We start from the raw sequence: 27,368 nt of genomic DNA, 5'->3' as shown, positions 1-27,368 counted from the left end.
CATGGAAGTTGATTCCACACTATTTGCTTGATAAAGCAAACTCATCAGTTCTACCTAGTTTTTTTTTTTTTAATCTGACAGGAAAAGCTGATGGGTGAGCCATATAGATAGACTATGGTTGTTTGTTTTTTTTTCTTTTAACAGATGCCTGAACAATAATAACTAAAATATAAACTGGGAATTGTGGAATTGCTGTAATAGCACACATTCCTTCCCATGAAACAAGAGAATGGAAGATTACTTTTAAATTCACAGATGAGACTGAAACCAAGAAAATTATCTTTTCTCAAAATCAAGGACACACCAGCAAAACAAATCAACAAGCTGAATCAGTGTGGACTTTCATGTGAAATTAAAGAATAAAGATTTGATGCTTGTTTCAGATTGGTATCAGTATTGATTTTTCTATAACAAGCAAATAACAGATTATTTCTCACATAATTAGAAATCAATCCCAAATTTAAACTAAAGCATGAGAGATTTGACAAGAGATAATCTGTTTCTATAACAAAGAGAAGGACATTTTAAGGATGTACTATTTATCTCAAATTATTAGAAATACGAGGAATAATAACAGTGTGATGGAAAAATTTCTTAGAGCTTTACCTTTGTGGCAGCATCAAAACAGACGAAGCCCATGCTGAAATCGATGGTAAGTCCCATAAGATGACTCTCTAAAACACAAGCATACGTCTTGCACTGTAAAAGAAAAATCAGAGGGGGTAGTTACCACAGAAGATATTTCTTAAATGTTTTTCTAGGACCACTGTTTCTGAGTCTTTATTCTAATGTTTATGTACCTCAAAATCATTATCAGGAATAAATTATTTGTGTGTAAATATATCAATTTTTTTTGTATATCAAATAAAAGGATTTTTATCAGTGATGAAGTTGTCTAAGACATGAAAACAGGCTTTGCTTCCATTAGGAAAAAGATGAAAGGCTCAGAATTACCTCAGTGCCTTACTAATAACATTCTTTAAAAGGAAAAATTTATTATTTTCAAACCTCCTTATTTGTTTTTTCATATGCAACAACTTTTAAGATTAATATATTCCTTTTATCCTTTAAAGGAAAAAGAAAGCAAATATAAACTATCTGTTTACTACACTGTTTCTTGTGGTTTTCTGGTGTCTTAAATCTCAGGGAAAAAGCTACTATTTCATACCATTTAGCAGCTCATGGAATTATCTGAAATATCTATTTTTTTTTTTTTGCTTCAGATATTGGACTAATGTATCTTAAAGGTTTCTATGAGAAACCTTGAAATTCTGAAAGACTTTATCATTCTACTGTTTTTAAATATATGCTTCTATTTATTTCCATAACATCACACTTGAATACACACTGTGAGACATTTATAAGTGTAATTTTTAGCATCAAAACTACTCCTGTGCTTCAACGCTGACTTCAGGTACAAAATGACAAGCTTGTCTTTTTCATCACAAAATAATTAAAAAAAATCAAAACATTTCCAAATCAGATGCAAGTTCTTTAAAGAAACTGTTCTTATTTTATTGACACTTTGCCCTCCAGATTGAATGAAATACGGCTATACTCTTCAAATATTGCTGTAGCTGCTAAAATTATGAAATGAGAACAAAGACTTCCATGACCTATAATGTGTCAGCAAAATCAAAATATAAATTGCAAATATGGGAACAATGTGGGTTACAAATTTTAAGTACTACAAAAGAACCTATGATTATTTTTGGCATTTTGATTATAAAGATAAATCAGATGCCTTCACTTATATATTCTTTTGTGGGGGTTGTTTGGATTCTTAATGGCCTTCCTTAGAACACAAGGTGCATTAACAGCTTCTAAATAGAAAATGCAATAAAGGAAAATTGAAAACTTCATACTTAATGTTTATATTACAAATAGAAGTGGCTTTTTCTTTTTTTCCCCTTTGATCAACTACACCATGAGACTGTTATGAATGTGTAAAATTTGATTCTAAATCAGTACTGAAAAAGAAGAGAATATTGCCTTTGGTACTATCTCATTAGTAGAAGAAAAAAAGTGTAAAGTAATATATTTCACAGTTACTTACAGTTAATTAAGTCACATATACAAAAATTTTCAAATTTTGCATGCAAAGCAAAAAATGTATGGTTTTATGGAATTATCTTGCAAACATCTCACAAGATGCAAATTACATTTTTGTTTGTAAACGTTCAATATCTGGAGCAGACTTAGAGCCTTTACTGCAAATTAAATTTGGCAAGGAAAATGTGTATCAGATTTAAAATACATATTGGCATCTAAAGTTTTCTAACCTCCCACCCCAACACCAGAGGCCAACCTACCGTGTGCACTGCAGCACCATGCTGAGCCAGCACAGCTCCCTCTGCTTTTAAACCCAGAGCTTGGACCCAGGCTAATTAGCCTCACTGGGAACTTAAGATTTATGAGAAACAGGACATACCAGCCTTGGTTCAAGGCTGTACTGAAAAAGCAACTTGCTTCCAAGACTGAAGTGTATTTCCACAAAAGGCAGTGGAGTTTGTGGGGAAATATCATCTAGTTCAGCTCAGTGTAGTTCTTTGCAGGAAGAAACTGCAAATCACTAGTAGCAGCTGATTATTTAGGTATTCTTTACTTATATAAAAGACTGTTCTATGCCCTCAGACTATGATGTCCAAAACAATTTAGAGAAGAAAAAATGTGAAAATAACAAAAAAACCTCTGGACAGCGAGAATTTAGTTTCCTTGGGGAAGAATATCCCTTGGTTTTTGCAGGTGTTGTATCCACTTGCACATGATTCTGGTGACAGGTCAGGGTAGGGATGTGAACTTTCAGACACTAGTTAACTCTTGTATGACTTTTCTCATCTTTATTTTCTTTAAGTTGCCTTTTAATTCAGATATTTAGAAAAAACAGAAAGACAAAAATGTTATCAAGGTACAAGATAACTTAAAATTTCTTATACATTTAACATTTTAAAACTTTAATAATGACTATGAATAATATATACTGTGGATATTTGGCTTTGGTTGCTGATTTCTCACAAGAACGCATGAAAACCTCATCAGAACTGAAGCATCCCTTTCCCAAAAGAACACACTTCAGCAGTCATTTGCTGTTCTTCCACAGAATACAGAATGTTAACTTTGGTTGATTAATAATTCAATGGGTCAAGCAGAGGCTGAAGGAGACAACTCGAAGTTGTTCCTTAGAAACTATTCCCTCAACATGCACAGTTTAAATTATGGAAAGAACAATATATTGTGAACTTTATGTTTGCTATCTCTGAAGCTGAACAAAGTGAACTGTAAATATAAGACTTAATTCAGACTTCTAAACTCAGATTCAACTTCAATGAAAACGTAAGTTAAAATACTGCAACAAAACCAGCTTACGTAATAAACCTTACATTAGAAAACAAACAACTACAATACAAGCAAGGACAGAAAGAAAAAAATTCATTATGCAAGAGGTGAAAATATTAGCTTAAAGCAGCAGGAACACAAAGGGAATGTGACAGGCATATATATAATTGCAAATCATTATGAAGGTTAAAATAGTCTCAGCTTCTTTGTGCAACAATGCTGTGAGAGAGTAAGGAAAAATGATTTTCATTTCAAGTAATTTTTTTTAATAGGTAATTATGAAAATGGATTACCATCACTTACTACATTGCAAAATAATTAAAGAGTGACTGTAACACACCAAAATGACACCACGGTATCATTGTACCATGTTATTGCTAAATTATTATCAATTTGACTATGCCTTCTCTAATATATTTATTTTCTAAGAAAATATTTTATTTATAAATTTATTTTTCTAAAAAAAACTGTTTAATTATTGGTTTAGATATACCTCTAGCAGAAGCTATGAATTAGGTTGAAATTATATATTTTTATATATATATCATTTATATCATTATATATTTATAGTAGTGCATTTAAAAATATTTGAATTTGTTATATATTTTTGGAGTTAGATTAGGATTGGCCCCTGATTAACCTCTTCTAGAGGTTATAGCCATTGAGTAAGAGTTACTATTTGCATGATTATGGAATAGCACCCAACACTGTTGAATAATTTTAAATGGTAGCTTTAAACTGAAGTTACATTTTCAAAATTATATTATTTTATTGTAAGACAAACCTATTGGATTACCATTCACTTTATATGTGAGCATTCAGATCAACACAATTGCATAAACCAAAATTTTAGAAAAAATGTACAGTTGAGACCTTAGTTTTGAACGTGTCACCATTTTCTTTTTCTCACAGAGCAAGGAAAGAACTTATTGGAAACAAATTATAACCGCAGATTTTATCTGCATCTGCAGGTTGGTAGATGAAAGCAGTAGTAGATTGCTGAAAGAAAAATGAGGAGGCCAAACCCAGTTATATTAAAAATATTCTATACTTTTTTTCCAAATCAAGATATAGAAAATAAAGAAAAAAAGGTGGAATAAGAAGTATGAGCTCCACAATAATATTCTATCATGAGAAGACAGTTTGTCCACTTTCACAGATCTGCTATAATCAATCAATCAATCAATCAGGTAATCAATAAACCAGGAATGCTACTGTATGAATCAATCTGAAAGTAGAACAAATATGAGGTGGCTTCTGAGATAAAAGTTATTCAAGAAAAATGCCACATATTCTTTTACTGATAGCACAGCAGTGCCACTATAAAGTATGTTGCAGTCAATTATATAAGACAAAAACTCTCAAATATTTAGTGGCAGAGGACATACATTATTGCAAGTTTTACACAGAAAACCTAGTCTTAGATTTTCCAGCACACAAGTACAGCTTAAAAGATAAGAATAGTTTCTATAAAATGTAACAGCATACATGAATTGAAAGGAGGAAAGCTGAACTTCCCCTGACTCCTCTTGCAACAAAGGTGCTGTTTGTTAAAACTGACTGCGGGTTAGTTTTTGCATATTGGCTCTTCATTAGGATACACCAATTCAGTCCATCTGCATGTGGTGGTTTGCAGGTCAAAAAAAGGGCTAATATATAACTAACTAACAGTTTGTCTGAATAAAAACATGCCACTGCCTGCATTCCCAGGAGGACACAGAAAATGTGTGAGCCAATACTTGCACAGGCGAAGATGCTAATATGGCTTGGGTAGGTGTGTATAAATCCTGCCAACATCAACTAAAGCTGTTCTAACCACATGCATATTTCATGATTAGAAAATCAATATTACAATTGGGATTAGGTGAATTATAATTGTGGTGGGTGGCTTTTTTCTCATTTTTTAAGTCAAAAAGTCATGACTTTTTGGCCATGTGAGAAAAAGTTATCTTTAAATGCTCTGATATGTAATTTTGCTATAAAAAGTCACTAGTAATCTGTACTAGAATTTTGTCCATCTCTGCGCTGTCACCTGACAATAGAGTAAAAACACACAAGGAACAGGAAATATGTGAAGAAAGAATAATGTGTCTGAGGTACAAGATTTGTTCTTGCTTGTATCCAGTAAGTACTTCACTCAGTATACTCATTCCTGGTATTACAAGGACTACTTAATTCCTGTAAGGTTCTCTTGTGATATTCGGTAACAAATAAGGCAGGATGTAAGCCAGTAAGAATGTCTAAAAAGCTGCATTTTGTCCCTGATCCATAGAGTGTTTTTCCACGTGCGTCCATGAACTTCAGTTAACAAATAGGTATCACATTGTCATAAAAACTCAAACACTGTATTTCAGGTGACCTCTTCCGAAGGCTAGATTGCAAGCTGTTTGAGAACAGCAAAAGCAATTACTTACATAAAAGAATAATAATTTGAGAGCTGCAGAAGGTCATAAAATTTCTTAAATTACATCACTATTTCATATGGGCCTAAGTTGTTAATGTATCAAAAGATGATCAACAAGGCAGTTGTTCTCACCTGTATCCGTTCAACTTCTAAAAAAGTTGCTGTTTGGAAGGCTTTTTCCCATAATGTTAGGTCAGATTCTAGTTCCACAGAAAAGTAAAGGTCTTCTCCAGATTCAGACTGGACACTGAAGCAATGTTTCCGACGGTCCAGTAGATCACTGTCCTGATGAAAACCTGAAGTTATATAATCTGGCATACATCAATTAATATTTTTAATTGCAAACATTTATGTGTCAAACCCAGCATTTTTAAATGGCATTTTAAATGACAGGAATAACCACAGTCGCTGAGGAACTGAAAATCAAGGGTTTGGTCTAAACATTGACACTTCAATGAATTGTAAAAAGGATGCTTATATTCATAATGGTACAAAACAGCATATCTCATGCAGTAACTTTAAATATTTTAACAAATCACTTCTAAAGAATGTTATCAGATATACACTTTTAGATTAGATACATTCTGTGAAAGTTTTCCACTTTCTGTTCACATGAGGAACACAAATATCGGCTTCTCTGACCTATTTCACTTATACACCCAACCCTAACGTTGGTCAAAGGAATATATTTATTTTAAGAAGTATGAAAAGTCCATATATTCTATTTTCTTTATAGAGGTTAGAGAAAACAAGTTCATATTTCTGGAGGCTTACAAAATCCAACATACAATTAGTCTTTAAATGGATACTGCTAGTAGAGAGTATAGTGATTGCCCATGGTTAGGTTACTGGCTTTGGCCCTGGAGGAGAAAATTACTTTTGACTTTACTTTCAACATAATATCACATAATGGACATCAGGTTATAAATATTTAATAATTAATGATTGCTAGTATATGTAATCGGTACTGAACCAAACAATAAGCAAGTCAATAATCCATTCATTTAAATGTTTTCAATTATTTTTTTTACATTTATTTATGTAATATAAAGGATGCTTGATGTTAAAATTCTGGCATGTAATTTGTTCTTGTGAAAAACAGGTTTGCAGAAACAGCTTTAATTAATTTAGTCCCTGCTACATCAAAGAAGTTGCCACAAGTCACAAGCTCCATTGCCAATACATCTGGAGATTTGGGCATAAGTAGCCTGCATGCAATTTTCACAAAGCTACCCCACAGTAAAGGGCAGAGTTAAGTTCAGCAAAGGAGACTCACGGGACTGTATTGCCTTCTGGTTATACACAACTTGAATAGACCAAGGGGAGCACAACCAGCTGATACTAGCTGGAAGAGCAGCTTACATTGTTCAAATCAGCTCTCCCTGGGGCAGAGAACCAGGAACCTAAAGCTGATTGAGAACAAAATGTATAAAATAGGAACCTGTCTAAAACTGTCACTCTCAGGTATGCAAGTAGGCAAGGGGAGAGCAAGCACTACTTTCTCCTTTCCATTCATTCAGTAGAAATGTGACCAACCTGTTCAAGAAAGCCAGTACAGCATGTATTCATGAATGCTTCTGGATGAAGTGTGATTTACAATTTCCAGAATTGGCTATCCTCTCTTTTCAATCACCATGAAAAAATAAGTTGCTATGATTTTAAAATGACCAGTCACTGTGGAAAAAATCTTCTTTCTTACTTCCATCAAGTGTTAAGCTTAGGAGCTGTACTGTGTTTAGTCATATATGAAAAAATCAGCATGAACATATTTGATCTTAAAAGACAGCATTTCCAAAAAAAAAAAAAAAAAAAAGAATCTTGTTTCAGATTTTTCTTCCAAACGTTTGCAAGGATGTGTAGTTGAACCAGTTAGGTGTAGCTAAATAATAGTCTATGTCCTATCAGAAACACCTTTTGTCTTTTTTTAGTATCTCTTTTCCCCCCTCTTTTTTCCTTTTCATTCAGCCCTTTCTACTAAAACTGAAGTGTCAATTCTGTACACAGTATGTCCTGACCAGCATTCAAAATAGAGGTTATAATGTCCAGGTTGTTGCTAATGACATCTATGCTCCATTGCACACACAGCCTCAAAGCACACAGAGCAGCAGCACTGTGACAAATGTTTAACCTTGTGGATATGTGTAGCAACAAAACACAGCATCATAGAGTGGCTTGGGCTGGAAAGGACCTTAAAGATCATCCAGCTCCAACGCCCTATAGCCATGGGCAGTGAAACCTTTCACTTGACCAGGTTACTCAGAGCTCATCCAATCTGGCCTTGAACACTTCCAGGGATAGGATATCCATAACTTCTCTGGGCAACTTGTTCTAGTGCCTCACTACCCCCACAATAAAGAATTTCTTCTTAACATCTAATCTAAACCTATTCTCTGTCAGTTTGAAGCCATTCTGCCTTGTTTTGTCACTACATGCTCTTGAAAAAAGTCCCTCTTCATCTTTCTTATAGGATCCCCTTAGATACTGAAAGACCTCAATAAGTTCACCCTGAAGCCTTCTCTCTTCCAGGCTGAACAATCTCAATTCTGGATGAGCAAAAGCACTGGAAAACCCTCACTCCTCCAGGGCAGAAAAGCTACTTTTAGAAGCAGCATTTCTTGTCTAACAAATCTTAAATGGGATCTTGAACTCCCTGTGCTTCCGGAGCCAAACCTGATTGAATGGGCCTGTTAGCCCACAGCCCAAAGGACCTATTCAGCATGGAGTGTGGCAAGACTCATTTGTAAGGTACATGTTTTTCCTGGGGAAGGTTTTAGTTCTTCATAGCTACAACCACAGAATAAACTAAAAATATTTTGAACTCATCTTTACCTATTCTTGCCAACAGTTAGTAGAGAATAAGTAATTATTAGTAATGCAGACTCTTAAAGCTTTTCTGAAACATGATTATATGGGATCATATGAATCATGTGCTTTAAAATAACTGAAGTAATAACCCCTGTTTTCAAATGGGACAGAGCTTAGTGCATGGCTGAGTTCCAAATGCATATCTTTATTTAGCTGGGCACAGCTAAGGTTTGATGCTTTTAAATTACAATCTTAGACTCTTCCAATCTTACAGGCTTTTCTGTCTCCTATAGAGAAGAATACGCTGTCTAAGCAAAAGAGTTATTGCATAGACTGTGAAAAACAAAATGTTAGACGCTTCATTGAGATTGAACTCTGTTAAAAAGTGCTTGAAAAATGCAAAAATCTCTGGAGACTTTGAAGTGATTAAATAAAAACCTATGTATTTTATTGTCAACATTGCTAGTAAGAATTGTACTAGATTTTACTAAGCATTACGTCAAACCTAGATGATGAAGAAAGAGCTAAATGGGATCTACAATACTTTTCCAAGTTTTTGCTACTCCCGTATGAAAATGAGAGCATGCTTTGATTTAGGAAAGACCTAATCCATACTAGGTAGTATTTCCCCTCAGTGTTTTGCATATAAAAAGTTTAAAATATTTCATGTACTACATTATACTGTGACAAACAACACACATAATGGACTCATTATTGGAATTTCCATTCTGTGAAGTTCCTATTCAGAATGAAAATAAAATTCAACATTTCCCCAGAAATAATAATTTAACCAAATAGTAATTTCAATTTGTGATTAGATCTAATGCATATACTTGTGATTTTGATATCCTGATCTATGATTAGGTCCATGATAAGAGAAGTGTAAGTCAAATACATTTAAATTATGTATTTTAGTTTTTCCAAAATTGCTAACATACATATGAAGTATTCCTTTCCTTATTAGCGGTATTCCATCCTACATGTAAAAAAAGTTATGTGCTAGGTTCCCCTTAGTACTGCTTCTGCAACTTTTTCTGCAAGATCTTTCTTTAGTTTTGCATTTCTTCTCAATAATTAAAAATCTGTATTCTAGGTTTATAGAATGTAATAATTTGTGCAAGAGATAACTGGACAAAACAATATGTAGGCAAAGCTAAAAGATAGCTATTCAAATGTCCTTATAAAGACAGGAATTTAAAGCACTTTTTTGTTTGTTTGGCTTTTTTTTTAAGGAATCCAGCTGGGAATCGTCCAAAAGTCTGCAAATTTAATTAAAAAAAGCCTGTCAGGAGTCTCAAAACCAGGTCTGGATGAAGCAGAAATCTTCATTAATTAACTTTCACCAAACCACTACTTCAACTAAAATATAAATGTCATTCTACCCATTTAAGAATCTGCTATGACCCTGTGTTATTATATTCAGTTACTAGTCAATGATGGACATGAGCTAATTTCAGGTTGAGTTTTTAAGAACTCTCATACTGATAATGATTAGTTGTACCGTTTGCCCTGATGTTCTCGTTGTGAATTAATAAAACTCTCTGAAGAGAAGCACACACAAAACTTTCAGCAGTATGCTAATTCTCACTAGAGGGAATGTAGTCCTGCAGAAGGATGGGCTGTGATGAGAGACATTGGCTCACACCCAGCTTCAGGGTAATCCAGCATCTCTGCTGACAGGACAGTATGACTCCTGCTTGCCTAATTAATAATGATATCCATGTTAAGTGAGAGTAATAAATTTGTCCATGGGAACTAAGCATGGCTCATTAGGCAGATCCTTCCAAATTAAGGCAAAATGCCTCTTTACCACTAAATAGTGACTTCTCCTCCTCTTCTGCAGGGGTAATCTCTTCACTTTTGAAACACTGCTCTTTCCAGAAGCAGCACTACTTCTTTTCAATTACTTGTGTCGTTTCATTTTAAGTATGATGAGTGCATTAAATACTCATATTTTGGCTATTATTTAAATCTGCTAAGATGCATGAGTCCCTCACCTCTTTTGAGAGTTGAGTTCTTCTATTCTACAAAATTCTCTGCAACAGAAAACAAACATTTGCCACTTTCATGCTCATGGCATGACTTTTACTCAGGAGATGCTTAGGAGTTTTCTGGAAGTCTGATTTACCTATAAAGTTACATGTAACATAGAGAGTGGCACATATATTTTTGCCATGGAACTGTAAATGTTAACAACACCAATGAGCAGTTTTTGACATGAACACCAATTCAAGTAAGATGTTCAAAACCATACCAGATATAGTAGTATGGTTTTGACCATACTACTTGCAAGAAAATTATATTTCAGCTGTTAAAATGAGGTAAGTATTCATGTCTCATATTAATTATAACAGTTCTTCAAAACACATAAATGAGAAAACAAACAAAACCTATTTTCTTTGTTAACTAGTCCAGACAGTTCTGCCTTAAGAAATCAGTCTTATCATAATCAAGACTCAAACCTAGCACCTAAATTCTCTGAAGATAAAAAGCATTTTCTCACACAATATCTCCAAAGCAACTGTAAAAATGAATCATATCATGCCTTTACACTTGCTGGCATCAGTGTCCTGAGAGTTCTACTGTTTGTATCTCCTTTTACATATCAATTCTGGCTACATAAACATACATCTTTCTTTCTAAGGGCATATAATAATCTACTTCTTCAGCTGGAATTTTTGGAACATTTTGCTTGAGCATCACCATTAGTTGCTATGGTGATGGTTCTAATAGCATTTACAGGCAGCAGGGAACAGATTCACTCCAGAGTGAAAAAAAGATACAGCTTCTCCACAACATACCTTCATCACTGAAATAATAAATAAATAATATCCATGCATGCATGTGTTTGTACACAAGTCATCTTATTTGGACCCTTCTAAATTTTATTGTTAAGAAGTGTAAAAAAACTGATGAAATTGCAGATATCTATACATACACACATTTATGCAGAATTGAATAATTATGCAGAATTGCAGTCAAACTAAAACTGGACAGAATATATTTTGATGTTCAGATTTTACAAAAAGTACGTTTACTCATGGGGGAAACTGTTTATAATTGCAGGATAAATTTTACTTCCAATTAAATTTCCATTAGAAAGATCTGTCTGATGGCTGGAGAGAAATAGAAAGGTTCATTCCCTGTATTCCATTAGGTTCAGCAGTAAGCTTGACTCACTTTCCTATTCTGCCTGAATGGGAAAATTAATTTCCTATTCTGCCTGATTAAAAGACAGTCTTGAAGACCCTCATTTGAATCAGAGGAAGAATCTGAAAACAGGTTTCTTCTGAGTCCGTGTCATAATTGTGTCTATTTCTTAATGAACTCTACTGAGAAATTTGTTTATTTTTTTGCCATATGAGGAAAATTTTCAAAATGTTCATAAAACTGACTAATCTTTTGAGGAAATAAATTATTCTAATACTTTCCAGAGAGGCAGTAGTGTTTTTTTTTCTGTTACAGAGAAATCAGAGATGAGTATAATTACAAACAGATACCAAAAAATGTGCTGATCATCTCTTTAGAGAGTTACTAAGGTTTTTTACCTCTCCAAACTTTGAGACATTATTTGCTGGAAATGAAGTTCAAGAACAGATCCCATAAGAGTAAATATAATGATAATTGATAGCAATGATAAGAGTGATCATATCTTTTCATTCTGATCCTTTTTTAAAGTAGTTTCTCAAATTTAAATAATTGCAGCTGATTTTTTCCCCCGTGTTAATTGTCTGCCTGAGGATATTGTTGTATTTTATATTATAGTCAAAGCAGCTAAATCAGTTCTGTAAAATAAATTAGAAAAAGTAATTAAATTGGATTGTCCCTATTAAAAAGAAAGAAATAAACAGAGCCCCCAGATCTGCTTTTTGGGCTGCTCTGGGGCTTCCATTCTTTGGACTAGCAATGGCTGATTGTCCCTATTAAAAATAAAGAAATAAACAGAGCCCCCAAATCTGCTTTTTGGGCTGCTCTGGGACTTCCATTCTTTGGACTAGCAATGGCTGATTCAGGGACAGGGACACTTTTGCTGGCCTTGGGAAGAAAAGTTAAGATCTACCAAAAAAAATGTAGTTGTTCTAGGCAAAATTTGACTGTTACCATTTTGAAGATTTCATTCTGAATATGATGCATCCCCATGGCATAAAGGAAAAGAACTTTCCCTATATTTCCAGCTGTTAGGAGTTGTCATCCTACTGGCCATGGCGGGAGCAGGATACTCTACATTTTCCTTAAAGTGTCTATCCACTTCTTAAATAAGATAAAAAACACCTGACTCAACAGCAGAAGTGGACAAAGAAATTACATGGAAGAAAAGTTCTTTTCATTCTCATTTTTGTCAGTTTTTGTGTTTGGGTTTTTTCCCCCAACTTTGGAGGTATTAGTTTTTAAGGCAGGCAAAGATCTTTTAAAGGTCTTCCTCATGAAGGACACAAACATTGGAAGGAAAAGCATTAAACTTGATTTAACAAAAGCTTGGAAAATTACCCACCAAACTGATTATTTATTATATTAAAATAATTACCTACTTGACTGCATACTCCTTATTTAGCTTCCTTTCTTTTTTGGACAGAATTCCATACTCAAATAGCTTGTCAATACGTTATGTCAAGGTGAGAGTACATTAGAGTAGCACAGTGAAAAGCATTTGTGTTGACTATCAGTATGACAGAAAATTTGTATAAGCAAATGTTTAAAAAAATTATTTTACATGCTCTTGCTAATAGCGATAAGAAAAAAAAAATTAAAAGGGACTGTGGTAAAAAGGGTCCCATCATAAAACAACAAAACAAAGATTTTTTAAGAAATTAGTTGAATGCTTCACTTCATATAAAGATTGGGACAGAGTTCCAGTGAAAAATACAAAATTATCACTGTTGCAGGAATGCCTAGAGTCACCAATTCTTTGTGCAATAAGATTTCAGCATTTTAAGCTACATTTAAGTGTTCCAATATCCAGAGGTAAAGATAGGAAAAAAATAATCAAATAATTAAAGTCTGTGACCATAAAATAAGAGAATATTGATAAATTAGAGAAAAATGTTAGACAAAGATCTACTAAAAGTGATGAGTCAGAGTATATTAGCTAATACAATACTGAATCACTCCAGTCTTTAGAAATGCTCTGATTAGATTAAATCAATGGAGGGAAACTTCTCAAGCTGCAGATAAATCTCAAGTATCTTGGATTTAAGACATACACTTGTCTTTCCCAAGTATCTTTACACAGTATTTATATTTCACACCTCATTTCTGCTCTTTTTCAACATTCCTTTTGCCTTATGTTAAAAGTTGATTTGTCTTTGCTTTTCAAGGATGTTGCAATAGCCAACAACTGTCAGTCTCATAACTAGACAGGCAACAAAAAGCAATTTCTGAAACAGAGAGGCTGCAGAAGTAATTTAAAAGTTTATTTTCTGTATCTGTTATTCTTTTTGCTTTCCTCTGTGTGTTTATCTTGTTATTTCTTTTAGGATGAAGGATCAGACTCTGAGATTGGCAGCCCCAGCCCAACACAAGTCATTTATTTTTCACCCAAAAGGTGACATTTTATATTAATATTACATAGGAAATGTCAGAAAAAGGTGGAGGGAGGGAGTTAATAAAAAAATGAGAAACCTCTCTAAAGTTAACAGGAAACATGAAAAGCCTTATTAAATAAGTTCACATTTCAAATATTGTTTGTCCTTCATTTCTGAAGCAAATAAAAAATGAATAAGCCTTTATACAGTGGTAGTTGTCATGCACATAATAACACTGCCTCTTTGCTTTCAGAAAAGACTCTTACATGGTGCTGCAGAGTTACAGCAACATCAACACCTTTAACACACAGGGCCCATTAAATTTACCCAGACAAACATGGACTGGGGCTTGTATAACTATGTACATGTTGAGGAGAAATGAACTGAAATCACATACAGAATCACAGAAAGCATGTATGATCTTGCCCAAGGTGCAACCATCTAGTGCCTATCTTTGTGCATGATAGGAGCAGCTACACACCAGCTTACACTTAAAAGGATCCAGTGGTGGAAATTCAGTGGCCTTGTCAGGAGCTCTATTTCAGTATAGAAGTTTTTCTTTATGGCCTAACTGAAGCCAACTTAGTCTTAGCCTTGATGTCAGTGGACATGGAGATATAATTTATGACTATTAGATTTTTCTTATCTTAGAAGACAATTGTAATTCTATTTTGAGTGGAAATAGATCCTCTTTTCTGTAGAAACATTTGGTAGTCTTAAATGTAGGACAGAAGGCAAACCAAAGACTGAAAATTACTTCAATTGTTTTCAACTGAAGTACTCAAGAGTTAGCATTCTTTCCAAGAACTGGTAGTTGGCTAAATCCTAGCTGAAAATATTATATTCCTTGGATACAGCATTAAGTTATTCATAAAAAGGATGCATTACTTCTGCCTCTTAAGCATTATGAGTGCAAAGTATTTTAGTGGAATCACATCAGTATGCAAGTCTCACCATTGAGCAAACCATGTGAATGACAGACCTCAAAATATGTTTACTACCAGCACTTTATAGGTTTGTGTGTCTATTGGCATTATTTTTAAAATTTACCTGAATAAAATAACATTGTCAGTAGTTTCCCATCCTTTTTATATCATCCTTTTCCCGTACTTGATTCACTAGAAATGGACAGCATACAATTACAGGCAATCTAAGTGGGAAAAATGAACATAACTACGTTTGAGGATTTTACACATACTAACAGCTAAAATAAGGAAGGAATCACAAGTCTTCTGAGACACCAAGCTGGTCCTGATTAATATAGCAAGAAAATTATAGCTGCACTGATGTGAATGGTACTAACTGTAAACACTAATGATTCACTATCCTGACATCTTGCCAGCACAGACCTCCTTCCACAGTTATCCTCACATTTCATTTCAGAGCTGATCTGACACTTGAATATGTTTCCTGTTTTATCCTGAATAACACATGGTCTAACTGTGAATCTCCAAATATTTTGTATGACACTGAAGATAGGAGGCAGGTGACTAAAGTATAGAAAGAATTTTCTCACAATTACAAGGAGATGTTTGGATGAGCTGAAGAACATAAGTAACTGAAGCAGAAAGGACAGAGAAGTGCAATTTCTTATGTCATTCTCCATAATTTACCTGAAAAAATATAACAAACTTTTTTTTACGCCCTATTTGAAAAATTGTTTAAATATTTAAACTATTTACAAATTTATCCAAGGTAATTTAATCTTGCTAAATTATCCACACACATGCACACACTCTCAAAACACTCATGTTAAAACTGTGTATCAAGAGGTATCAAAAAGACATATAGAGTTAAATCTGATTTGAAATACTGAACATGATAAGGCCCCCTGCCTTTCTAAAGTTAGTGGTAGAATTACCTGCTTTTCTGGAACATTGAATATTGTTCAATTGCAACATTAAAATTAGTTGGCTGTTAATGGGGCTTTACTCCCCAAAATAAAGGATAAGGTAAAACAAGCTTCTGGGAGATAGCAAATTCTTCCAGCAGTTCTACTGAAAATGACTCATAGATACGTTTTAATGTCAAAAGTGGTATCATTACATTATCTTGCCTGACAAATTTCTTAACACGGATCACAGATTTTCATCCACACGCTGATGTCACTATCCCATTAACATTAGTCTGAATAAACTTGTGTTTAAAAAAAGAAGAGTGGTTTAAATGCTATCAACTTTTTACGGGTACCTTTCACTGACTAATCAGCACAGCTTTTACAGTTCTTACCTTCTTTGTAATTTTAACTTGCCTGACTTTGATTTCTACTCACTTTCTTTTTACCTGCTTATTTTTAAGGTTAAAGAGTTCTTCAGTGCCTTGTTTTCCCTCTCCTTCTATCCCTTAATGAACAGACCTATTGAATTTGTAATAAGTTAATTCATATGCTTACCAATTTATGCTTTTATGCCCCCAGGTCTTAAGTTATTTGCATCTCCATAAATGCTCCTTATATATCAAACATAGCCCACTGCTGTTTGCCATTATTTCACAATGAATAATTTAAACCAATTAAATTCTAATGTGATTTTTGTACTCACCCTGCTTTACCTAGGTTTCATGTCAATAATTATTATTTCATCCCCAAAATCTTGACAATGAAGAGCTTAATATTTATATGATATATATTTTTATCTGGTAGTTTCTAAACTATACAGAATCTTTTTTTTTTGATATTACTTTATTGTTTTGGTAGTGTATGAAAAAGGCTATGAGGGTTTGGCATTTTTTTTCTTTTTTTTTTTTTTTACTATATAAAATTGTAAATACTGAATTAGTGGCTCAATGATATTTTGCTGAATTTGTGTCAGTAAAACTGGTTTTCACACAGTAAAAAGACTGCTTTTTAAAGCATTTTTTTATGCTTCAAATTTTAAGAGTCTTCCTGGTTATTTAGACGGTTCTAATCAAATTAGAATAGAGATTTAATGCCTTGCTTCTACTTCCTTTTCTTTGTAATCTGATACAGAAAATAAAAGAAAAAAGTATACAGTTACAACAAAATAGTGATTTATTTGATGAGTATTATAAATATGAATCCACTAGCTATAAATCACATAATAATCTCTGACATCTCTGAATAAGGTGTAGAACATCCTGCCTTTTAGCTGCTTGAGACAAAGGCAACTGTGACAACTGAAAATGGTATCCCAGTCTTCTATATTGTTTGTGAAAGGAATCAGAGTTTTTTGGAATGGATACCAGAGGAAAAAGAACACTAAACAGATGCAAGTAAATATAAAGAAAACATTGGTCATGGTGGCAGCCAAGTTTTGGGTTTCACTTAACATTTTTGGACTACATACTCTTCCTGAAGATTAAATCATTTAAGCAGAAGACAAAGTATTGTGTGTAGACATTAATATTTATTTACTGTTTTAATATTTCTCCTGTTACCAGAAGATGAATTATTCTCTCATCCTGAAACACTAAAATATGCATCCAGTATGCATTCAGTAGGACCTGGGAGTTCATATTCTCTACTATAGTGCTTCTGTCATGAAGAGAAACTTAGAGAAGTCTCTCAAACTGAGGAAAATTACAATTCTATTTAAAAAGACAAACTTAGGGTAGTAAGTCTCTCTAATCCAGACTGCTCTTGTGAAGTTCATCAGAATTTTAGTCACAATTACAGAGTGGAAAATGAAGAAAAAATACTTACAGACATATTAAGTAAAGTCCTGTCTCTGTGGCATGAGGGACAGTTATTGAAATTGCCAGTATACACAGGAGAAAATACCAGCTACCTTGGGTGACAGTTGCATCCTAATGAATGTAAATCTGAATATGGACAATTTTTTTTTTTAATATCTCATTCAAAAGCAATGAATCCATGCAATATAGATACACTTTGTTTAGTAAATGATGTGGTAACACTTAACTCTAAAGCACCAATTCTCACTCCTGAGCTAACTCATACAGAGGTTAGCACAGCCTACTTGCAAGTCCTTCTACTTGAAGTGAATATTAGCCAGAAAAGCTGCGTCATTCTCCAGGTCAAATAGATTTATAACAAAAGTAGCATTTGAGGTACTATAAAAGAGAAGAAGTTTTGAGGTACTAAGCACTTCACATGAATAGAAAAAGGCATCTCTTTTCCTTCTCATTTGCGAAATTTTGAGCATCTGTTTTTCACTGTTTTAAAAACAGAGAAAAGAATTTGAGATACTATAAAAGAGAAGATGTTTGAAGGTGATCACAAAACACCAAAGTAACCTTTCTTTTTTAGGTGGCCTCTGGTTCAGTAATATCCATGGGGCTTGTTCAAATGGATCTAAAAACCACTCATTGTTTAAATGGAGACTTTTAAGATGTTGGCATAAAAGCTGAACAAAACTGTAGAGATTCTACAGATTTTCAGTGTAGTAGTGTAATGGGAAACTGTTTTTCTTGGTTTTATTTGCTTTTATATTTAGTGAAACCACAGTTAAGTTCTATAGCAACTGCTGTAGAAAACTAGAATATGGTGAAGATTAATGCTCCAATGTCAGAAGCTGCAATTCCATTGCAATGATTTTCCCACTTCCAGTTTTTATTATTTACAGATTTTTGTCAGCTAAAGAACCTGCTTGAAACATTTCAACATTTTATAAGCCTGACCATATTTACAGAAAATACACAAATAACTGAATATGAATAAAGTGATAAACACATAAATTACATTCTTATCTTACTTATGCTGCAATTGCCTCTCTGTTAATGTAGACTGAGGCTGGAAGATCTACACCTCTTCCCAGAGAGTTTGGATGGCTGGATGATAAAAAAACCCCAGCATATTTGTACTCTTCTCTGTGCTTCCACACAACAATGCCAGAAAGGCACTGGTTTATGTTTTACTGCTTTGTGGACTGTCCCCTTAGCTGTAATAACTTCTGTTACATGGCTGAGAAATGAAAAAAATACCAAAAAGCAATGTATTGGTATACAAGAATAAGAGACAGAACAAAGGGGGGAAAAGAAAAATGGCTAAAATTGCAAGAGAATTAAGAAGACCATCAACAAAGACAAATGGCTAAAATAAAAAGGAGAAGGACCTTTAAATTACAGAAGATTAAATGGCACACATTCAGCAAGTTTCTGTTCAAAGAGTATAAAAATATCTTTGGATAAGTTATAAGGAGGAGTCATCCTGGCTCCAAAGCACTTAGTTCTCTGACAAAGAGCTACCTTGATGCTTATTGCATTAAACCCAAGGCCTGAAGGAATCAGAAGTTATCAAAGGGAATGGGGAAAAAAGTGTATGTAAGAAGTGGTATTTTTCAACTCTTCCAAAGCCTGACTGTGCTCTTAGAGCACTGTTCACTTACACCCTCAGTGCAACGCCTTCACCGAGTGAACAACTTGTCCTGTTTCTCCTCTTCCTACATGAGCACTGCTAAGGAGACAAAATTTGCACACACTCAGTAATTGAAAGACATCCCACAGGGATGGGATGTTTTGTGTTTGGCAGGTTCTACTCCCTGATGAAGACTCCAGACCTCACAGCCAACATAGCAGTAAAAAAAAAAAACTTTTCACTTCTCTGTTCAGATCGCTAGCAAAGAGGATTTTTTCAGACTATAAACTTGAAAGGGCTTGTTCTTTGTTTTTTTTTTTTTTTTGTTTTTTTTTTTTTTTTTTTGTTTTGTTTTGTTTTGTTTTTTAAGTGTCAAGTGCAAAAAGTTTCCAAATTTTATTGAGCCATTGCAACTTTAATCTGCCTCCCTAAGGAAAATACAGTGCACCTATGTGATCTACAAACCTAAGAAATGTACCATTTATGTCTGTAAAAGGTCTTTCCAGTGGAAAACACTTTTTAAAAGTATGGTATTTTCATATTTCTTGTTGATACTAGTCTGCCTCTGCCTAGATAAAGCGATAGAAATGTTAAAATTACCTTTATGTAATTTGGACCAAAAAACCCTCAAAACCATCATAAACCAGAAAGCACTTCACATGCACAGAAAAAGGCATCTCTTTTCCTTCTCATTTGAGAAATTTTGAGCATCTGTTTTTCACTGTTTTTCACAGAGAAAAGACCAGACAAAATGATTCTGATTGAATTCACACTTAAAAATTTGGAACAATGTACAATAATGGTTTAATTAACTTGCTACTCATAATTTTATCTTTCTAAATATGTATCATTATCTCTTCTCATTTATTACACTTCAGACAGACAAGAAGATGGAAAAAGTAAGACAAAAGTTTTCAGAAGGGAATTGCATATTTTAAAGGCTCTGTTCTCAGTCCTAGTGAAATCATACATTGCAGCTGCTATTAGTTCCATCAACATATTTGAAAACAACCAAACTGATCACTGCCTCTTTAGGTCCTCAGTTAGAAAAGGAAGTGTTATACTAGTTAAATGTGACATTAAAGCGAAGCTGTAAACCCCATACAGCATTATGAAGAAATAAGGTCATTTCCTAGTCAAAATCAGTTTATTTCCAATTTTGCCAGGCCTTCTAGTTCAATTCTGTACCAACTGACACCAGAACTTCTGATATTTGACTTTAAAGGGATAAAAAATAGATCTCTTTTTGCAAGGTAGTTAGTGTTATGCTCTTGTCTGTCAAAGTGGCAATTTATTTTATACTTTCTTATCATACCTTGAGAATTTTGCACATTATCTCATAAACTGAAAATGTTTTCTCAGCTCGTGTCCAATCCCAGGTTGTGACCTTTAAAAATAAACAAAACACAAAATAAACAGAAAAAGAAGTTATTTTGTTGGTTTTTAAGAATTAAGTTTATTAAGAAAAAAAATCTCAAAACTATTGACATTGATTAAAATATATTCAGAAAGACCAAGCACTGCCTCAAAGCAACAATAGCAGGGACCAGACTGTTCCATCCAGGCAAGGCTTAGGAGATGTCCTCCCTGTCCTTACAATGCAGTTCTTTTGCATGCAGCCTGCTCTGTGCAAAATGATGATACTTCCCCTGGGAACTTGCAGGGGTTGCAGTGAGATCCTGAGAGGATACAGCCCTTGAATTCATCTCACAGAGCCAGGGCCCTGTCTATTAGAAGACATGTTTCTCCTTTCCTCCTTGTAACTGTGTGCTGCTATTTGCTCCCAATCACCTACAGCATTTGCAAATCCATTAAACCAATCTCCAACCTTGCAATGTCCCAGACACTTACCCCACATGCCTTGATATCCAGGGGGGAAAAACAAAGCATGAAACAACACAGGTAGATATTAATTTTCTTTTTTTCTTACCAAGATCAATCTACTCCTAAATTCTAACAAACTAAGATTTGAAGAATAGTCTTTTTTTTTTCCTCTTTGTTTTGGGATTTCACAACTGTTTATAACTGTGTTCATTTTAGGCAACTGTTTTACACAGAAAAAATGCATATATAAAATAATTAAATTAAAACATAGAAGGGTAGGTGTTAAGAATTAAATAAGACAGAAAATAATTAAATTAAAACATAGAAGGGTAGGTGTTAAGACTTAAATGAGACAGAAAGTGATAGATGAATATATTCAGTAAGGGAAGAGTTAAGGCAATATCAGAACAGTGTATAAAATTTCCAAGGAAAACACAAGCAGAAAACAGGAAAATCTCAAATAAAAATCTCAAAATAAAGATGAAGGCACAAAATAGAATGAAATTGAGGTTATAAATGAAAGAATAATCATCCTAATGGCAAGACACTTTGGACAGTGGCCCACATCCAAAGGAAGACAGCTGTATCATTAAATTTGTTAGGCACAATGAAGAGGTTGATGAAAACACACATTACTGCTTCTACAAGATGCAAGAGAAACTTTTGAAAAATGTTTAATAAAATATTTTCTAGAGCCCAAGGAACAAAATATTCTATGAGATCTATTTATCTCTCATTTAACAAGAAAGTAATCATTAATAGATCAAAATTGTTTTGATATTATACAAGAAAATTCTATCCCGAAATAATTTTTAGTTATAAACATTGCTGTAATGGAAAATCCTTTAAGGAAATCACAGGCAGGAATGAAAAGTTCAAAAACAGTGTTATAGTTCCTCTTCTATTAGAATTTTCTTTATTTGCAGTCATTGTCAAATGTAGTCTTCATTATCTTATTGAACTGTGGGTATTATACCACAAAGCTACTCTTTCTCCTATGGACAAAAAGATAAATTTCTTACCACAAACAAAAAAATGAGGAGAGGAGTCTTGCTACAGTCCCACTGAGCATACAACACCCAGTCCCACCAGATAAAGTAATATTGTGCCATGAGGAAAAGTCATTATTATTGCTCCTGAAGAACAAAGCCATTTGGAGCTATGTTTAAAAACTTATGATAGGCTCCATACTTTGGGGGGAAATATAAGAGCTCCCTCTTCTCCCCTGGTTTCCTGCTTTAGTTTGTACCTGTAAAGGGACTTCTTTTCAAGTCAAACCAAAATTCTTTCTGTACAAAGATATGTGCAGAACAAAAGCAATTGTAGAATTAAGACACCCATAGAAATTGCTGCACCATTCACTTTTAATGTTTTAATTTAAAATATAGAGTAGCAAAAGAAAGGATGTTAGTGGCTCTTTATCAAGTAAATTTCCAGTTATAAATTGGAAGAAATTTAAACCACCAGACTTGATACAATTAACAATTCTAAAGAATGAAATGTGCCAGGAAATAATAGGAAAAATAGTATAGAAGTAATTTTCTTTAAAAATTTCAAAATGAAAATAAGAAACACTAGGAATGCTCTTTTATCTGAGTATGGGAAGTAGAAGTACTATTGATCAAAAGGATAAAAAAAGAAGCAAGGGGAGGTGTTGACAGACATTGTTTAAACACATACTTCCCTATTGTGTTAGATTTTGGCAGAGTCTGGGGAAATACCTTTGTTTGACTTTCTAGTTAAGAAAGTTTGGAGGACATCTCTTTACAGGAAACAACTTTTTTTTCAAGTAGTTTATTCTGCACATACAATTAAAATAGTTTTTATTTTAACTACACTTTATACATCTCCTAAAAAGAAGCCCTGAAACTGTCATTGAAACTTTGTTCTTAATATTTTCTAATCCCTGGAAGAGACAAACCTGCAGAATAGCAAACATAACTGTATGTGTAAAAGTTTGCATATAGAAAATAGGATTTTAGAAGTGTGCAATTATTATATACATTATATGTTGGAACTTGACCTCTAGGGTCCCTTCTAACATAAACATTCTATGATTCTGTGTCTTCAAGGCAGCTCTGTAGGAGCTCTTAGGAGCTCTTCAGGAGCTCTTCCTCTGTCCTAAAAAAGCATGCTTACCATTCTGCTTCCCTCCTACTCCATGAAGAGAAAATATTTTTCTCTGCATTTGAACAGCTTTTCTATTTTAGACTAGGAACCAGAATCTGGCAATACAAATTTGTTTTCTGCTTGCAGCTGAGCTGAAACCAGAGCTATAACAACTTGAGGATGAATTTCTTGTCTTATATGATAGCAGCTTGCCAAAATCTTCCTTACTCACATCACCATGGTTGAGATTCTTCATATGAACATGTTCCTTTCACACCCATTAATCATCCCCCATCAGACATTTACCCCCTACAAGTATATTATTCCTAGAAATTTATGATTCTTCAGTAAAGAGGCTTGTGGTCTCTTCCATAGTTCTTTAAAAAGAATAATCTTCCTATTTTCTATTGAACAGGATTTCTTATAATTGATTCTGATTTTATCTAGTACCCAGAATGGGTACTAGGTAAAATGGGTACTAGCATTTGACAGGCAGCAAATGCTCAAGTAGCTCTGGCAGAGACAGGGATGTTGTTTTTGAATTAAGGTGCTTGTTAGCATAATCTGACATTTTAATCTCACCCTAAAAAATATCCACCAAAAAAAGCCAAGATCCCATTAACAGACCTGAGAGAACCAAAATCCCACACCTGTGAAGTAGTCTACAAACACTGAACACATGAGGTTTTCAGTTCATACTTACTCCCAATTCCCATGTCTTCCACATGTTTTTAAACCTTTAGTAATGATCAATCTAAAGATTTGCAAGATAGCTTTGAACTACCTCAGGAAGATATTGCCCCAAGAGGTGGTAGATGCCCCATCTCTGAAAACATTCAAGACCAAGTTAGACAGGCTCTGAGCAACCTGCCCCAGTTAAAGGTGTCACTACTCGCTGTAGGGAGGTTGGACTAGATGACCTTTAAAGCCCCCTTTCAACCCAACTATTGTATTATTCTGTTTCAGGCAGGAAGGAGCTACAGCCTGGATCTGACAAACACAGGGTTTAGCAGCAGCCAGAAAGGTCACCCAATAAACAGGAAAAATTAATCCACATGACTCTTCTTGCTGCAGGCATGGTTTGGACTGATACTGTCTCCTTAGCAACTGCCTTAAAAGTTAGCTAGAGGATCTTATATGTACCATAAGACTGTGAAATTAAATTGCTGAGTGTAAGACAAGCCCTAAAAATTTGCCCAGTATTCCATGTGAGATTCTAATTAATATATTTAACTTAATTTCATTTGATTCCCTACCTACCTTTTGGTGTTCTCAAGCAGCAAAATCTTACATTCAGGATGGAATCTAAATAGAGACATATTGCCATCTCCACAATGTGTAAAAAGCTTTAATATTTCCCCAAATCTCAGCAGTTTCTCTGGAATGATTGCTCAGTTTTAATCTAACCATCTTGCTTCAGGCCTGTTCTGTCCGCGAAAGGAAAATTAAAAGCTCCCTTTTAACATGAGCAGATTTTTTTTTTTATTTTTCTAAGTGTTCATTTAAGTGTGGGAAAATAAGTTCTTGCTAGATATCCAATCATCTGATGAAGAGCTGTTTTCTGTCACTTCTGTCACACACATCCTGGAACTTTTCAATGCTGTTAGTTGCAGTCCTGCTAGCCCAATGAGTGGTATCTCATTGTATACATTACATGACATTATTTTATTTAATAATATTTATTCTCACTAAGTGTAAGAAACATACTTACTGGAGGTGCTATAAATTTATACAGGGAAGCTCCCCTCAGTGCTAGAAACTTTGGTGTGTACATTCGGTCCTGAAGGGAGTCTTGTTCCCGTTCTTCTGTCCAGCCCATGTAGACTATCTGACAAAAAAATCAATAGTGTTGACAATTTCTCAGAAATTTCCTTTTGTTGCAAGTATTTCACGTGCATAAACTGATGTCTGTCAAATTTAGCATAGCTGCAAAGCTTGAACCCCAGACACAATTTTGTACATTGTCAGTTTTTATAAATGATGCCTGTTAGGACAATGCAAAAACATGAGAAGAAATACTTATTGTACTAGCAACAACAAAAAACCTAGACCACATACTCCAGGGATGTTAAAGGTGCATTCTACATATTTACTGACAGATCACACCAGTGAAATTTATTTTAAACGAAGTGTAAGGAGCCACCAGTCAGGAATTCTAGGTGGAGCAACTGCTATTACACAGCAACATAGATACAGCCTCCATATGCAAGTTCACAGTTACACATTAAACAATACGATGTTACAAATTTCATTTCCAATTAATGTGGGTTTTTTTTTTTTTTTTTTACTCACTGAAAATCTCTGTGTAGGAGTTTTGAACCTTTTTGCTTAGAAATAGGAGATTAGCAGACTATTTTCAGTCACTATTTTGAACAAACTTCATCTATAGCTACAACAGAGCTGTAGAATCCTGTAGACCTTTACCACTTCCTGCAGATCTTCTGACACAGATGTTTGAACTAGAACTTATTCCAGCTCACTTTAGGATGCAATTTCCTACCTGTCCTGTTAATTTTGAGTTATTTAATACCAAATCCTTAAAAAGTAGAAGAACATAAGTCACCACTATGCCAGGATCTGGAGAACCACTGAACAGGGAGTAGACACATCAATGGGACATTTGATTTATAAGCGTGTCATTAGTAATAAAATACATTTTCCAGTGTGCATGGGTACACTACTGCTATGGAAAATAGTTCAACCCATATTTCATACAGTGCTGCTAATTTGATAGATCTATTTTTAAATGCCTCTGTGAAAGTCATCTCTACACTAACAAGTTATAGGACATGGTCTTAAATGATGTAAGGAAAAAAAGTAAAAATAATGTAAGGAAAATGGTAATAATTATATAACGAAAAGATAAAAAAGTCAACAAGTTTGTAAGTGCACCAATGACATGAATGTCCCTAAAATTAATGTTTTTACTGCATGTTTTATCCTCCCAGATTTTGAATGTTGTGTAGCTTTTGAAAAGAAATTTACACTAATTTATTTCTGTACTTTTGGGCAGAGAATTTTCAGCAACATTTCTTCCTGGGATATGCATTAAAAGAAATAGTGGGTCTATTCTTTTTTCTTTTTCTCCTTTTTCTTTTTTGGGGGGAGGGGTGGGGATGGGGAAGGTTGTATTTTTTTTGTCATAACACACTGGAAATTATTAGCTTTTTTGAAATCCCCTTGTATGAAATCAACACTACTAGTCTCTGTCACAGTTTATTGGATATTTTATGGTCTATAACCAGAGACAGGGAGAAGGTCAATTTTTCTCTTACTACAGTGACGCCTCTATACTTAATTATTTTGTCAATATCAAACACTAAAACTGTCATATAGTCTCAGGTTCAATGAAGAACATATGTTGAAGTATCTGCTCGTTTGGTGACTAAATAAGTTTATAAAAGTCAAAGAGAAGACAGATCTGTACCACAATAGTCAAGCATCAAAAAGAATGCTAAACACTGTATTTTTATGTAATAACTAAAAAGCCATGTTTTCTGAAATCTCATTCATTCCTGAATGAAGAACTATGCAGAAACAAACAAACAAACAAACAAACAAACAAATAACTGGCTGGTAAAGTAAGAGAAGTTTAAAATTATTTCAATTCAATGTTTATTCAAATTTCTCGAATTTCTGCTGTTTCATATGCTATCCATAAATAAGATCTTCCTCCCTCTGACTTGATTGCAGTCTCTAGATCTCAGTGACTGAGGTGGATTTACACAGAAGAGGTGTATAAGTATAAAAAAATTGTACTACTATGTGCAGAAGTTTGGCACATTTTCTGTCTATAACTGAAGAAAATGCATTATCTCTAATTTCTAGGAATTGAAACATCTATGCTTCAAACTCAATTCAATTGAATTAATTTGGTTTCATCTTCATTTTTTTAATTTAAATTGGACACACAGCAAGATATCATCTTGCCAGATGATATTTGATATCACTGTAACACTGTATGTAATCCCTTTTTAGTGTTTTTCTCTTTCATATTTTGACATCTACTATTCATCACAATAACAGGATACAGTCACTCATGCAGTGCAGATGTATTGATATTCCACATTTGATTGACTCAATACTAAAGTAG

General features: G+C 34.0%; 1 protein-coding gene across 1 annotated transcript in view; it reads right to left on the bottom strand.

Moving 5' to 3' along the window:
* Positions 1 to 27,368, bottom strand: part of SNTG1 (syntrophin gamma 1) — a 312,663-nt gene that overhangs the window by 21,319 nt on the left and 263,976 nt on the right. The window contains exons 13-16 of the mRNA XM_053965314.1: positions 24,987 to 25,103; positions 20,658 to 20,729; positions 5,873 to 6,025; positions 607 to 699 (exon numbers count right to left, since the gene is read on the bottom strand). Of these exons, the coding sequence (XP_053821289.1) occupies positions 607 to 699; positions 5,873 to 6,025; positions 20,658 to 20,729; positions 24,987 to 25,103 (435 nt within the window). The remainder of the gene's footprint in view (positions 1 to 606; positions 700 to 5,872; positions 6,026 to 20,657; positions 20,730 to 24,986; positions 25,104 to 27,368) is intronic.

This window comes from Vidua chalybeata, chromosome 1 (genome assembly GCF_026979565.1).
Source record: "Vidua chalybeata isolate OUT-0048 chromosome 1, bVidCha1 merged haplotype, whole genome shotgun sequence".
In the NCBI taxonomy this organism is placed as follows: Eukaryota; Metazoa; Chordata; class Aves; order Passeriformes; family Viduidae; genus Vidua; species Vidua chalybeata.
The sequence above is the reverse complement of the archived record's forward strand: the minus strand, read 5'-3'. Positions and strand labels throughout refer to the sequence as shown.